Consider the following 16,890-nt stretch of genomic DNA (forward strand, 5'->3'; position numbering starts at 1 on the left):
TAATAAAAATATGTATATTTTTAATAAAAATTTGTTTACATTTTTTATTTGAAATATGCTATTACAATTGGTGAATTCCAGAATGATCTATACATAGATCAAAGGATGTGAATACAATTTTCAGGTCCTCGGCAGTGCGATTAACATTCCACAACCAGCAGTGGGAAAAGGGGAAAGGAGTTGCATAGTAAAAACTAACTTGGGTCAAGACCATCCCTGATTGGATGACACATTCCAAATCTCATCTACCCTAAAAAAATACTAGACATATGGAACACAATGACTAGGTTGAGATTTCTGATGAGACTGCCAATTCCAGGATATAAAATTTGATGATTCTCAGGTCATCTGAAACCTGCACTATAAAATTTCCAGAATAATTTGAATTTATTATGGCATTTAACCTCCTAGACAGAGACTACAACCGGGCCTGTTCTTGAGCCCAATGGGCTGTGACTGGGGTCAGACAAAAAAAACTAGCCCAGTCACTATTTACCAACAATGAAAAGCCAGTTTTTTTTTGAAAGATCAAAGAAAACCCAGGTTGAAGAAGGGTTCTAGGAAGAATAGCGGATCGTCTCCTCGCGAGAAGATCCGATTTTCTCAGTCAATCTCCACCATGGAAGCGGTGGTTGTGGACGCCGGATCAAAACTCCTGAAATCTGGGTTTGCCATTCCAGATCAAGATCCCGCGCTGGTGCGTACCTCGTTTTAGTATTCTCTCTTAATCTGGTTGTGGGGTGAACAGGCAAATTTTTTCAGCGAGTTTGAGCAACCCGAAAGCTAAATTTCAATTTTTTTTACTACCCATTGTTATTCATCTTCATTGTTTTTTCCAGATAATTCCGTCGAAAATGAAAAGAATTCAGGAGGTTGGCGAAATGGGGGGCGATTCTTTGTTTCAGGAGGCTACAATCGATCCTGTCTCAAGAGGTTTCATAAGGGATTGGGATGCCATGGAAGACTTGCTTAATCACGTCTTGTACACTGCATTGGGGTGGGAAGAGGGGAATGAAGGGCAGATTCTATTCACAGAACCACTCTGTACTCCCAAGGTCAAGTGAATACCTATTTTTCCTTCATTTTTTTGTGCGGTGAATGCACATTTTTCCTCTCCTTCATCGCTATATTTTTCTACTGCCTAAATATTTTTTCCATCTGGGGATATTAATCTGTCCTTTAATTTTAGCCCTCAGAATTGATAGTTTATTCTCTCACATGCTTGGCTTGAGGCATATTTATTATTATTTTTCGTCGTAATTTCAGGCATTAAGGGAGCAGTTGGTGCAATTGATGTTCGAAAATTTCAATGTGTCGGGTTTCTATGCCTCGGAGCAGGTGGTTTTATCTCTGTACGCAGTTGGACGCATCTCAGGGTGTACTGTTGATGTAGGTCACGGGAAAATAGGTAGCCGGTTAGACTTTTAAAAGATTATTGTTGAGATTTGAGTATCGTGTTTTTCTCAAATTACATAAACTGATATTTTAAATGTGCAAAGAGTATGAATGTTCGCATTAATAATGGGTTTCTCTGTAAAACCCTAATGCCAGGGTATGAAAAGTTTCACGATTTCAACATTTATGGATGTATACATTCCTTACTGTGTTTAAAATGGTCTTTTGATCAGATGCTGATTTCTTCACAAACAACTCTTTCCTCTTAATGACCCTCCTATTGAACGTTTTTCATCTGCACGAGTTTCAAAATTTTGAACCATTTATCGCCCGTTTTTGTCTTGTAATCTTACACGTAGTGCTCTGCTTCGTCTTTGATTTATTTAATCCGATATTGAAATACATGGATGTTCGCGTAAATGCTTCTTTTCTGTCTTCGTGTGCTCATGATTCTATTTTGGAAGCGTATCAAAAAATTTGATTATCGAAGTATGTGATTTGAAGCTGGGTGGATTTTGTAGTAGTTGATGGTTTATTGAGTGGCCCCAGGTTAAGATGGCATTTGGTTCTCCTTATCTCTTTTGTCCATTTCATACATTCCCCAATAGAAAGGCTTGCGAACTGCTTTGGATTTCTCTTCTGACACTTCTCACAATTAGAAGTAGGGTCTTTTATGTAATTTTTCCCCTGAAGGGTTCCAATTCTTATAAAAGGGATAAGGAACCTTAATGATTCTTTTGTCTGGCTTTTATCTGTTCATTGTCTGCCTGACTCTCAGAGCAGCGCAGTCCCTTCAGCTGCCTTGCTTATCCTCTTCTAATCTCTCCCTCTCTCATTTCGTTAAATATTTTTTTACTATTTATGTACCTATAAGATTCTCTCGTAGCATTTCATCATGTTTTACATATGCTAGACACATGATCCGGAATACTGATTACTTTAGTTATTGGGATATGAACAGATATTGCCCCCGTCCTTGAAGGTGCTGTCCAGCACATTGCCTCGAAAAGATTTGAGATTGGAGGCCTTGATTTGACCAAGTTACTAGCCCAAGAACTCCAGAAATCAAACCCCTTGGTCAAGATCAACATAGCTGAGGTTGAGAAAATAAAAGAACAGTATGCAATCTGCGCGGAGGATTCCGTTGCTTATGATGAAGCACAGAAATCTTCTCAGGCAGAAAGACACACTCTCCCGGACGGTCAGGTGCCTACTTGGTTTTCTCTTTCAAAATTCTCTCTTGTTTTTTTGAGTAGATCATGAAAATATGGTACATTTCTCAGGTGATTACAATCCAGAGAGAAAGATTGCTTGTTGGTGAGGCCTTGTTTCGGCCTCGTATTCTTGGGCTTGAGGAATACGGCATTGTAGATCAGATGATCGGCAGCATCTCCACTGTCTCCTCTGAAAATCACAGGCAGCTCCTTGACAACATCGTCCTCTGCGGTGGCACCCCATCAATTACAGGTGTTTGTCCACATCTGCTCTATAGATAGAAGGAGAAAGACATTGAAATGAGTAGAAAGAGATTATTTCCTTTTCATTAAGAGTTTCTTGCATGCGTAGAGAATATATTTTTTGTTTTCAACTCATCAAGGTGATGCAAATCCAATTTCCTGCTTCAGGATTTGAAGAACGGTTCCAGAAAGAATCCATTCTCTGCTCTCCATCAATCCCACGGCCTTGCCTGGTAAAGGTGAGGGTAAATCTGATTGTGGAGTTTAACTTTGACAAGTTGATTGGGATGTTGATCATGAGTTGGGTTTGCACAGCCACCAGAGTACATGCCGGAGAATTTGACAAAGAACTCGGCGTGGATGGGAGGTGCCATTCTGGCCAAGGTGGTCTTCCCCCAGAACCAACACATCACTAAGGGCGAGTACGATGAGACTGGCCCTGCCATTGTCCATCGCAAGTGTTTCTAAGGTCAAGCTTTTTCTGTTTTGATTCACATGGGTATGCTCTAGTAATGGTAATTTGTGAATCAGAAAGATGATGATGATGATGATGGATATAGTGATGATCATTTTGACAATAATAATGATCATGATGATGTGATATCTTATATTGCATATCGGAGTCATCATCAACAAAGGCAGGGAGTAAGGGGGCCAGGGTGTGGTGGATTCTGTAAGATCTTTTCCCCTGTTTCAATGCTGTGGCGGCGGTGCATGTAAGTTGGAGGCCTTAAAAGTCAACCAGACAGCCGTTTGCAATTACCATGAGTGCACCCTACCCAATGAGGTGATTTGACTTGCGGGACTTTGTCAAGTAATTTGATTGAATTTAATAATTTATAAATCTTATGTGTCAAGGTAGGTTTTGGTCTTGATCATGACTGGTTCATAAAGTGAAACTTGAACGAAATTTATAGTGTAATCTATGTAATTTTGTGAGATTTGAGAGATAAAGAGAGTAGCTGGGTTTGACCTAGAATATTCCTCATACTCAGTTAAATCCTTGAGAACCAAAACCACCTTGGAAAACCAGTATAAAAGAAAGGTTGAGACTATCCTATTTGCCTGAGAGTACAGATTTTTGCTCTATTTTCAGGTCCGGTGGGGTTATATCTTTCCATCTCTTAGGTGCTCTTGAAGTAGGCCCTGCCTTGTGATCATTCTATCTAAATTCTAACATAAGCATGATTTTCTATCTCCTAGCTCAAGACCATAGAACCCATGGAGAAGTTATTGCTTTTATTGAAACACACATCATCCATTAAATGGAGCTGAATTTCATGCATGCCACGTTTTTTCCCCATAAGGGATTAGACTATTAAAGAATGTGTCATGACATAAGCTGACATCTCCCGGCAATAAGGTGTTGATCCCATCAACATATGTCTCACATTTAAAAGAAGCTATGGCCATTCAGAGGTCCAGTAGCTCGTTAAACTCTGCACACATGCATTCACTAATATTTGTGGTGTTCCTTTCGCCCATACATTTGAAACTTCATGTTTATCTATAATTAATTTTGAATCATATTTTAATAAAATAAAATAATGATAGCTTTCTCCCAATTTTTTTTATTGTGTTAAAATTTTAAAGTCCTAAGAAAAAAAGATATGATAAATATTCTCCTTTAAAATAATGTATTACATAAGAACATTGATAATGCTGTATTATGTAACAACATTGATATATGGACAATTAAACAAGTAAATGGTTTTATTGTTGACATACAACTGCATTGTATAATAGCCAAACTTAGATATCTGATAGTGAATATTAAGGCTTCATGATTTTCAGTAAAAATGGCTGAGTACTTTGATGAATATTCAAAGTCATTTACTCCACGTCAAACAATACATGCTCATTCATGTCATAAAGTTTGCACAACTTCCTACAGATTGATTTATGCAACTTACAAATGCACTGGATGAAGTTACAAATGTCTATATTAATGCATACAAAGATAGCTGACTTTGGCCCATCAGGAAACAAAATCAAATCAATGTGTTAAGACTTCAGAGTTTTATGCCATGTAGAGAAACACACCCTGTCATTAGTCGTAAATTTATACCAATCAGAAATCATTTAGCCACTGTCTTGTGATAGTCAATGTGCTGTTATTCCCGTTACCCAAATTAATTTATTATTTTTAGAGCTTACTACAGGACAATATATTTATTTTCTTTATTTACATATTTTGAAGAAAATAATGTCATAAATATACTAGAACTGTTCATAGGTTTTCTCAAAGTCAATTCATGGATAAACCATTAGTATTGACTCTATCTGATAAGGCTTTTGAAATGAATGGCAAACTCATGATTATGAAAGTCCAATATTAAAGGGGTAACTCTGCCCTAATTAATCCCTGACATTTAATGCACTTTACCCATTCCTATCTGTCTAATATTTCCAAAATGACTTCCATTTTTAAATTCCAAATAAATATCAGTAAACCCTTTTATTTCTTTCTTGTTCTCTTTCCTCGTGGAAATCACATTGCAACAAGCAATACAGAAAAAATCCTAAAGACTGATTTGAGTTTGAATTAAAAAAATGAATTTTAGAAATTGAAACATGAATCCATAAAATATAAAATTATACTTTTTAATACAGTTTTCATGGAGTTACAAGGCAACAAGATTTCCTTCTGAAAATCATAATGTTAGAGACGCTGCCACCATGGAAGTATGTAAAGGAGAAGGAATTATAAGAAGATCAGCACAAAAGAAAGATAGGTATATTTGAACAGAGATGTAATTTATATTCTACCTATGTTTAATATCCAATATCTGAATCCAGGAATACATCATCGTAAAAAATGTTAGATAAATATTTCTGCTGAAGTTACTTGTTAAATAACTGAATAAGTACTTTTGAAAGTATTTGTGAAACATCATCTTGACTTGAACATGTGAAAATATTCAAGAAATGAATGTCAAAAATTAACCTTAATGGTTAAGTGAATTAATTGAAAATTTCATAGATTAGGAATCATCATTGTGGTGCATGGATGAATATAAATGTACATCAAAATATTTAGTATTTCCTAGAAAGGTATGGTCCCAACCAGGAGAAAGCTTTTAGGGACAATACAGAGGATATTTTTTCCTTGAAAGATATAATCTGTGGAAGACTTTGGAGGTCTCCGGGAACATAGCTTCACTTGGCCTTTATTTTCTTTGAATCAATGTTAAATAGCCCTATTGGCAAATGATTTTCTTATGTTTTATCGCACATAATAATTGGTCAGGATTCCTAATAATTTGGCTTAAGTGTTCATATACAACGGTTTTTTACAAAAGAATTTGTTATTTTTTGGTTCTGCCTTGGAAAAATGAGCTTATAATTAAATATCATGTTATTTACAGAATTTTCATCCTTCATTCTCCATGTTAGGAATCCTAATTTTTTATGTCAAATTTCACTTTTCTTAGTTGTCATAAAAAATGTTCATTAGAGAAGAGTAATTATAAATTAATGATAACTTTAAAGTAGTCATTGATCAAATAGTTGCTAACGTGATAATTATATTAATTTATGAATATTGGAATGATGATAAAACCATCTTACCAACACTATTTTTTATGAATATTGGAACTGTTTTCTCATTGATAAGTTTTATGTAAAATTAGTATTTCATGAAAAACTCATGATCAATATGAAATCACATTATACACCATGTTATTTCATTCAAAAAATATTCAAGCATCTTAATAATGTTAATTGACATAGGATAAATTTTCTCTGGTTGCATGAATAGCGATGCTTGATTTCATAGAAAAAATATGGTTTATTATTGAAGAATATTGAGAGCAGTGTGTGTAGGAATTACATGGATATAATCTCATGATTATGGGAAAATTTTGAAGGGACATTCGGCTTGAATGAGGAGCTTAAAGGAGTGTGTTGAGTCAAGAGGGACAAAGAAAAAAATAATTTAGGTAGAAATCTAGAGGGATGTTGCAACTCACCAAAAAAATCCATCAACTTTCCCCTAGAGGTATACCATGAAATTCAAATATGTATCTCTCAACCAATGGGAAAATAAATGAATTTACTGTGAATGCTTTTGGGAAAGAGAGGAGGGTGATCTACTAAGCATGCCCTATGTATAGAAAACATCTTTTCTCTCTCTCTCTATCTCTCTCTCTATCTCTCTCTCTCTCTTAGTACTGGAATTTTCCGAAGCCAAGTCTGGGGACAAGGACAAAGCTTCTTCTTGGGTCCGAATTATTGCAGCTGGTTGGGGTTTAATTTATAATGTGTTAATTTGTGAATACTAAGTTAATATTTTCCTTCATAAAACACCTTGTCTGAGAAAAATATTCAGACACCAGGAAGCTTTCTTGATATTTTTATCTCCTCATCATGTTAATAAAATACCAAAAAGTATCATTATCTCATCATTCAAGTTCTTGAAGAATCCTGAGGGTATTGTTTTCATCAATAATGTTGTTCACCTCCATTGCTGTTATTTTGTCGATTCCTTCAGCTCCCACACCACCACAAGTCTGAAAACTGATACAATGTGTATACCTGATTAACCAGAAATTAGGGTTAAATACATCATATAAGGCTTCTAGTTTATATAACAATATTTATAATTTCCTTACAAGTATTGAATTTGTGAATTTTTATCCTTGATTTCTATTTTCTATAATTTTGATATTTATTTAAGGGAAAATATAATTTAAATAAAACAAACCAGTGAAAAGAAAATTAAAAATAATTTAGCAAGTTCTGAAAATGTTAATCCAATTTAACCTAATTTTTTCAGATTTTATAGAATAATTTTGAGAATTTTACTATGACTTTATAGCAAAGAGTACTAATTAATGCTAATTATAAAATACCTAAGCAGACATGTCAGCCCTCCGCCCCCAACTATTACTCAACCAGAATGGCCCACAACCTTGAGTGGGGTAGGAATCAACCCACGCCCATACTTCAGCGAGGGTTATTCCGTCGACCACAATCCGCTTCAGGCTCGACTTCCTCCTTATATAAAAGGGGGGGATAACAAACTCCGAAGGGATCATCTATCTTTTTATTTTGGTTCTTCCTTTCATTGAATGCAAGTCTTCTTGTTTGTTGCCTTCTCTTCTCTCTAGATTTACAGTCACAACGTTGTTGGGCTGTGACATTGTGGTATTAGAGCCAGGTTTCCAATCAAGAGGGGAGAGAGATTCCCCCGATGCCAGGAAACGAAGTTGTTGAAAGCTGCGAAGCAGATGATAGAGGCTTCTCTAGAGTCCACGGAGAGATATCTCGATGAGCTGGAGAGGAAACTCCAGGAACTGATGTCCAATTCTGATGACATGCATGAAATGTGAAACAGACTTACGGGGACCACAAACCCAGTTTTAACTGGGACGATCTGGTGGAGGTGTGCCAGAGGATTGACTTGCTGACGGCAGGTGTGAGCCTTGTCAGGATGTCTTTAGCAGATAGCTCGAAACATCTAGGAGTGGAGCCACAAGGATAGTCGAGCAGTGACCCTTTGGGGGTCAAAGAGATAAGCATGTCTTGGAGAATTTCATTTGGGACTTGACCCAATATTTGAGACCAGTCGAACTCTGGAAGATGATCACGTTTGTTTGGCATCTATGTTTATTGATGGAGATGTAAAGTTATAGTGGCGAAGACAGTTAAGAGATCCAGCCATGGACCCCATTAGTTCCTCAAAAGAGTTCCAGGACGAGTTGATGACGCAATTCTGACCAGTGAACAGCCATTACTCAGCATGGAAAGGCCTGCACAAGCTGCTGCAAACATGGTCACCCAGAGATTAGGTGACAGCCTTCACATCCATCCTCCTCAACATAGAAGATATGAGCGCCTCCAACCAGTTGTTCTTCTTTCAGAAAAACCATCAATGGGGGGCAAAACTGGAAATTCAACATCATGACGTAGAGGATCTCTCCTCTGCTATTGTTATAGCTGAATCACTGACCAACATCCGTCGGAGTTAAAATGATCATGAAGCCTCTTCTAGAAGCAAAGGATGTGGCGGCGGGGGAAAAATATGAGGATCGGCATCATCCACACCCCCGTCGGCGGGAAGAGGACCACTCTCGTCTTCCGTAGGCACCTCCAATTCAAAAGGAGGCTGCTTTAACTATGGAGGTCCTCACTGGAGCTCAGATTGCCCAAAAAGAAGTGATAACTTCCATCGTTCAGATCAAAGCAGGGAAATCTAAGAAGCATTGGCCCGAAGATGGGTGGATTTACGGTTGAGGATGACAGCTTTATATTCCTCGTTCAGGCGGACTTTATCGGCAAATCCTCAAAGAGTGCCAGGATATGCCTTGGGAAGATCACGCTGGCCGGGAACGCACATTAGCCTTGCTCCAACAACAATTCATGTGGGACAAAATGAGCGTAGATGTCGAATTATTCGTAAAAACAGGCCATACCTGCCAAGTCAACAAAATGGAGGGGGGGAAGATTGGTGGCACTTTGGAACCTCTGTAGCTCCCACTTCACTCATGGGACTCCATCTCCTTAGACTTCATCACCGACTTGCTGAAAGTCCAAGGATTCCACTCCATCTTGGTCCTTGTAGACTGCTTCTCCAAATACGCCACGTTCATCCCAATCGGAAATCCATCCTTATTAGAGGAGGTTGGCGACGCTTTCTTCCAGCACATCATCAAGCTTTGGGGTTTACCCAAATCCCTTATCTTGGACCGAGATATCTGCTTCACCGGACTATTTCCACCCTCAATCGGATGGTCAGACGGAACGGATCAATGCCATTTTAGAAGACTTCCTCCATCATTAGGTGAGCACTAGCCAGCGAGAGTGGTCGAACTTAGTGGAAATAGTATAGTTTGTTCACATCCTCCGGCGGTCCTCCTCCACTGGTGTCTTCCCCTTTGAGTTGTTAATCGGCCGACATCCGAATTAATCTATCTGTCTGTTGTTCAATTCCAATGAGTCGAAGTGCCCGGTGGTCGATCACACTATAGCAGACAGGGTTAGATTTACTCAAAACTGCAAGCGACAATCTAGAAAAAGCGAGGCAACGCATGAAAGAAGCACGTACATTCATTGATGGGAGGTATCCTTTCAAGTGGGAGAGGAGTTCCTTATATGAATTTTCTCAGCGCAGCACAAAACCATGGGAAAGATTACTCGACATCATGTCTCCTCCCACACTTTGATGCACCCTTCAAAATTCTAGAGTGAGTCGAAAGCGTAGCGTATCGTCTTGAACTTTCACCGCGACTGGCTATACACCCAGTATTCCATGTTTCCCTACTGAAGCCATATCATCGGGAGGCAAGAGGAACAACGTATTCTATCCTCCAAGGATGCTAGAGAATATTGAGAAGATTCTTGACCGACGTGATATCCGAGGAGGCGGATGCTACCACAGCCAAAACTAGAGAGAGTATTTAGTCCAGTGGGCCAGATGAGAAGAATCTCTAGAAGTTTGAATGATAGCTGGAGGAGTTCAAGCTTCTTTGATCATCAATGAGGATGCTGACTTTATCAGGTGGGGGAGAATGTTAGCCCTTTAACCCCAACCATCATTCAACCACTCGCAACACACCACGAGGACCTATTTCGTCTACAGATCTTCGGAGACTAGAACAGCCCATGACTTGGCGTGGGGTAGGAATCAGCCCAGGCCCATACTTTGACGATGGTTATTTCATCACCCATGATCCACTTCAGGCTCGCCTTCCTCCTCATATAAAGAGGGGGAGAATAGACTCCAAATGGATCATGTATCTTGTTCTTTCAGTTCTTCATTTCGTTGAATGCAAGTCTTCTCATTTGTTTCCTTCTCTTCTCTCTCAATTTCCTGTCACAACCTTGTTGGGGTGTGCCATGACACTTTGGTAGTGTCAGGTGAAGGTAGACGGAGATGGATATGAGTGGAGTGGAATGGATGAAAGAGATAATCTACTGATTGCAATAGAGATGATAGCGGATACGCGCCAATGAGCGTCGGAGTGGGGGTGAGTGATGACAATTTTACCGTCACTGGTGCAACGGAGATGTAGTTAGATACACCCCAACAAGTGTTGGAGTTGAAGGTGGTGTGCGTGCGAGTGGAAGCCTAGGTGATCGGTGATGATAAGTTCAGAAAAAGAGCAAAGATGTAAGTCAGAAAAAGATGAAGATTACACAAACCTTGTTGTCACATGTCCAACCGGCTGAGTGGTGATTTTTATTCACGTGTCTTGATCTGAATGTCTCTCCTTCAATCCTTCACTCTTAGAGTAAGAGAAGGGACCCAAACAAATGTTCGAATAAGCAAATCACTTCGCTAAGCATAATTAGGAACAAAATCCAAGGGTATTTTTTACAATGATGGGGGTTTCTATTTATGAATCCAAGATGGTGGATGGATAGAGGAGGGAAATGTGGAACTATCCTCAAAATTTGAGCCCCTAACTCCTTCTGGATCATTAGACATAATCACTTCATTTTGAAGCAATCTAAGCCATCATATTTTTCTCTCCTCCTAATTGTATGGTGGATTGCCATCTTGGCCCAAACTTCTAGGAGTGGAAAAGTCAATTAATTTATTAAAAATATTTAAATTAGTTCAAAATATATTTTTTGAATTATAAAATTTTTAATGAATTCAAATTCATAAAATTCCTTAAAAATACTAGAAAATCCATAAAAATATAATAAACCCCTTTAAATATTTAAATATATCTAAATAGATATTTTCTGACTTGTGAAAGTATTTTATTCATTAAATTGATGTCAGAAAATTATGTTAAAACATGATAAAATAAATAAATATTCAAAATTCATTATAAAAGTGAATTAAATCATTTTAAAATCTAATAATATGGATTTATGATAATTTCAAGGAGAATAAACATATTAAGTGCATGAAATTACTTTGAAAATTAGCATGTTATTTTTTATTATCAATACCCCACTTTTGCTCTACACCAGCAGTCACTTCATCAATGTGCAACAAGTGTGCCATCATCCTCTTGGGTGCATATCCACCCTGGGTTTTTCTCGCACCTCTGTGGTACTCACATGTTCTTTTTTTCCTACTGTCTGATCCACTTTATTAAAAGTGAGTCTGCATTTTTGGCACTTTTTCCATAGTTCAATTGGTGCATTATCTATTGCTGAGGTGTGTAAACTTTTGATCATTTACCAAAATGCCTATGATATGGAGAATAGAAATTTCAAATGTTTAATAGCTCATTTCATGGTCAGTATAATATACCATAAAGAGTGCTTCTACTTATTTGCATTCCAAATGCTAGCTCTTAGGGGCCAGTTTATTTAATTTTATATTTTCTTTTGAGACTACTTCGCCAATCATTTTCCACTCTCAATATGAGGGTGAATGGGGTCAGTTGGGTCATGCAAATGGACTTTTTCATTGTGTCTAAAATTAATTTTTTCAAGTATATAAAGAATAGAATACTAAGAAAATCACATGTGGTTATATGTTTTGCATATCCATGTGAACATAAAGTAAAAAATTAAACTCAAAACATAGTTTTTCATAATTTTGGTGTCATAAAATTGAGTTAATTAAATAAAAACAGAAGCACATCAAAAAATTATTGTGCTGCGTTGAAACTATTGAAGGGGACAAAAATCCCTCCATAATAAACCCCCACTACTTTTAGTACTTGACATTACCAATGATAGATATTTGAGGAGAAGTTTTTGTCTTTTATACTATATTATAAGCCATTTCCACTTATCATTTCTATGGATTGTGATGGAACTGCATAGAATGGAGGGGTCGTGCAAATGTAATTAGTCACTGTGACTAAAATTACGTAGCTAATATTTGAAAGCTCTAAAATAATAAAATTTTACTGATTATAACTTTAAATAAACCATGAAAACACAGAAAATATTGCATTCAAAATTTCCATATCTACTCTTAATATATGAATCGATAATTTTGGTATGGAAATGATGTAAAAATTAATTCAGGTTAAAATAATTTGGGTGCAGGAAACATAATTAGGACTACAAAAAAACTAGTATTCTTCCTGTAGAATACTGAGGACCCAACATCCTCTCCAATAAAGCATGCTGACTTCCATTACTTGACATTTTGAATGAATCTTGCAGGAGACGTCTGTTCTATTTTGGGACCACTTACCAAATCACTACAGTAAATCATGATTAGAATGAATAGAGTGGATGGTGGTAGAAATTGAATTAGTAATTTCATTCCGATTACATATTCTATTTTAATAAATCTATAAAATACTCAAATTTTGAATTATAATAATAATTGTTAGATAGCAATGTTAATGTTGAAATTTATATAAATTCATATTTTGAAATTTTTGATATCTAAATTTAAGATATGATTTTATGATTGGTATGAAATAATCAAAGATTTAAGGTGTAAGAAAATTGATTGCATTCAACATACAAAGGAGTATATAATAATATTATTGTGATGTCTAAGGAGTAACGAAGGGTATCCAATACCCATTTATAATAAAGCAGGATTACTTCTTATATTTGGTTTTTATTTTATATTATTTTATTGTGGGATCACTTCCCCTATCATCATTGCTTATCATGATGAAAATGCGTTAGTAACTAAGTGATATAACTTGACTAAGTCACCGTGTTATAAATTACATATTCTAAAAATAGTGTTATAATATACAATGAATTGTGAGAATAAGTCTCATGGATCCATGAAAGCATTAAGAAGGAATAACATACCTAATGTTTATTAGAGACAACTATTAATGAAACAATTCAACTTTTTTATTTTGAAATGAAGACATAAAAAACCAACTTGAGTGAATTCATCATAAATAAAAGTACATCAAAATGTTACTATTTTGTCTTGAGAACACATAAGAGGATCCAACATCCTTCTACTCATGAACAATGGAGAGGAGTCATGGGGAGAAGGAAGAAGAAGGGGAAGGCCCCTGAACAATTCTGGCCTGGATAAATTTCGTTCAGGGCCTTCCCCTATTTATACTAACTTGGTATTTTTCATAAAAACCCTCAAAACTTAAGTATATCTTCTAATGTTCAAAAAATCATTTGCGTGTGACCCTCGAGGCCTAACTATCAGTCTAGTTCAAAAAGTTTCATGAGTTAAACCATATTAATGCAGCTTCCCATGCCAAAAAGATGTTGAAATGTGTTAAACTGGGAATGATGAACAATACAAAATGTGGATATATTTGGAGAAATTTGAGAAGGGGTCAGATCAATTATTAAATCTGAAAAAATATGATGAATTCATTGTAATTTGAGGATTGCGCTGATAAACTTGTGAGCTGACTTGTTAATTTATGAGTGGTAAGAACAAATCAAAGGCTCACAAAGCAATATTTGATGACCCAGGACTTTCGAGCTGAAAATTTTAGAGCTAGTTTGTATCCATCCAAACTTTGCATCTATAATTGACTCTTGTAACCTTTGAAAACTCATTTTGAAATATCACCTAGATTGGTAGTCTGAATGAAATTCCCATAATCATAATCATAATTTCTCCTACATCGGTGCAAAAGTTTACCTCTCCAATGCAATTTGAGTATGCCATAACATTTTCTTAGACATACCTTAAATAACATATGTAAATATATAAAATTATAATTATTATTCATTTTTATCATTCAAATGATTCATAATATACTTTGAAAAAAAATCATAATGCATATTATAGAAATTAAGAGGATCATTATTTAACTTGTTTTGTTCTTGTTCTCAGTATAGGAATGACTTTACGTAGTATAGGATAGATCTACTCAGTAACATATCCCAGTAGCATTTGTGACTATGCTGTGATATAGAATCTAGAGTGTTCATAGGAAACCCTAATAACCGACTTACTGTAGTATCCAGCCTACTGGAATTTTCATGAATTGGTCAGAACATTTCCCTGTCCAGGCGAAAGCTGCAGGTTTGAGATCTTTCAGTCCAAATAAGATACGACATCCCACCAAACCACTCAATTTATCTCTACATTTTTCTGATGTAAAAAGATAAACCACGGGAGCAACATATACTTTTAGGTATGCATAGTTCTCTCTATTTTTGTTTAATTTTCCAGTATTGATCACAATTATATAATTAAGTGTATACTTATAATCATTGAAAATTTCAGAGCATGGATACATATATAGATTGGGACAATTAAATCAGTGGTATCACCATCTTTATTAGTTTGATGAACACTCTTAAGAGAAGGTCTGACAAGACATTCTCTACTGCTCTTACTCCACATTAAATATATTAGATAACTAAACTTTGCGGTGGGATAGTACACAAATAAGGAAACCATATAAATAACTGATTTTTGTTGCATGATTATTCTAATCCTATTCGGCTTACATAAGCTAAACACAAAGTTCATGTACTCTATTTAAACACATTCATCTACCTTATCCACTCATTCTTCTTTCATCATTTTAACCACCTAATTCATTTTACTTTTTTGTCTGCTCTATTATCTTCCCTTATAATTTTCTGATTTCTCCTCGCCCTGAAATATTTTCACTTTAATAAAACTATTATACTTCATCATCATCTTCTCTACAAATTTTTACATATCGACCTATCATTTTTTAAATATTGATGTCTCTCAGTTATCTTGTATATCCCTCCCATATTCCCTCCCTATATTGTTACTATGCCATTATGTTTTATTTTATGAGAAATAATTTTTCACTATCATCTTAACTTTGATTATAAATTTAGCTTATGTTCTCATCATCTTACAAAAATATTAATATCTAATTTATTCTTAATAGTACATATTTCACCAACCATCTTCTGTCCCTCTGAAATGGATCCCATAGAAAGTACATGATGGAAATGTGCAACCTCATAACAAGTATCATGTAGAGCAATGTCTAGCCCAGAATTAGCGCATGACTTTAGTAACGTGTGATTCTTGCTCAAAAAACTTATCAAACGCATTCCATTTATTGGCTTGTCCAACCCGGCAGCATTCATGAGTTGATCATTGGACTATTCCTTGGAAACGACAGCACAAATTTAGGCGCGCCTTTAGAAGCAAAGATGAATCAACATTACAAAGTAAAAGAATAGAAAAATAGTTGGAAAGTCCGATAAAATTCTATGTGCAAGTAGAACTTGGGAGATCCCCTTGCCTGCTGACCCAAACTTGACCAGTACGAACTCAGGCTCAAAGTCCATCTCATTGATAACATGCTAACTAAACTAATATAACTAATTTTTTATGCTTATTTAAACTAAAATGATTGTGTATATTATCAATCTTAAAATAATTGACTATATTTTTAGAATGATATTCTGATTTTTTATGGATTTTACGGATATCCTTTTCATGAAGAAAATATTTTCCAAGGTGGAAAATATTTTTTGAAAATTTTTGATATTAAATTTGAAGATTTTTTTTAAATCATAACTAAGTAATTTATTATATATTTATAATATTTTTGTGGAACTATTTAAGGCATTTTATGATTTTTTTTATGGATTTCCCAAATTTTCGTGCCATGTGGACAATATGGAGAGAGAAAATCTTATGATCTGGGAGTTAAGGATGAAATTTTGAGTGTAGCTCTTTCGTTCCTCCTCTATCCATCCATATGGTTGGATCAATCGACTCAGTCACGTAAAAATCATTTGGAATTGGTCCTACTGTAGGAGACCAAGTGAAAGAAAGTGTTTTCATGATCCATAAAGTTCTTTGTTGACTGAAGTTATAAAGTGAAACAGAAGTGGAGGGGCTCTCTTGTTGTTCCAACACACCTTAATCACAGCACAATATAAGAATCTACAGTGAGTTTTCTGGAACTTAGTTTGTTTTCTACTTCTAGACATCATCTGCATCCATCCAGATCTAGTATTCACATCCGTCCATACCCTTCTGTGTTTCTCTCATCTATACACATCACTCATCCAGTTCTAATTTATCTGTCATCATTATTTGCCAAAGTTACTTATTCCATTCATTTATATCTATGTATCTATCTTTAATTATCATCCTTCTCATTTCACCATATTCTGAATTAATAAAATATGTTTTCTCATTCCCTAATCACCATATAAAAGCGAT

The 16,890-nt window shown here is 35.8% G+C and overlaps 1 protein-coding gene across 1 annotated transcript; it reads left to right on the forward strand.

The window, feature by feature from the left end:
• The first annotated feature begins 518 nt into the window (after nucleotides 1–518).
• On the forward strand, nucleotides 519–3,614 carry ARP7 (actin-related protein 7). Its single transcript, XM_078572625.1, has 7 exons — nucleotides 519–697; nucleotides 840–1,055; nucleotides 1,267–1,408; nucleotides 2,357–2,601; nucleotides 2,679–2,862; nucleotides 3,021–3,091; nucleotides 3,168–3,614. The coding sequence occupies exons 1-7, from the start codon at nucleotides 620–622 to the stop codon at nucleotides 3,318–3,320; spliced, it is 1,089 nt and encodes a 362-aa protein (XP_078428751.1). The 5' UTR covers nucleotides 519–619; the 3' UTR covers nucleotides 3,321–3,614.
• The last annotated feature ends 13,276 nt before the right edge of the window (nucleotides 3,615–16,890 follow it).

The sequence above is a fragment of the Wolffia australiana genome, chromosome 3, assembly GCF_029677425.1.
Source record: "Wolffia australiana isolate 7733 chromosome 3, ASM2967742v1".
NCBI classification, from domain to species: domain Eukaryota; kingdom Viridiplantae; phylum Streptophyta; class Magnoliopsida; order Alismatales; family Araceae; genus Wolffia; species Wolffia australiana.

Coding starts and splice junctions, on each gene's coding strand:
- ARP7 (XM_078572625.1), top strand. CDS start 620: ATGGAAGCGGTGGTTGTGGACGCCGGATCAAAACTCCTGAAATCTGGG. Junction 1,409..2,356: donor TGTAGGTCACGGGAAAATAG/GTAGCCGGTTAG, acceptor GGATATGAACAG/ATATTGCCCCCGTCCTTGAA. Junction 2,602..2,678: donor ACACTCTCCCGGACGGTCAG/GTGCCTACTTGG, acceptor TACATTTCTCAG/GTGATTACAATCCAGAGAGA.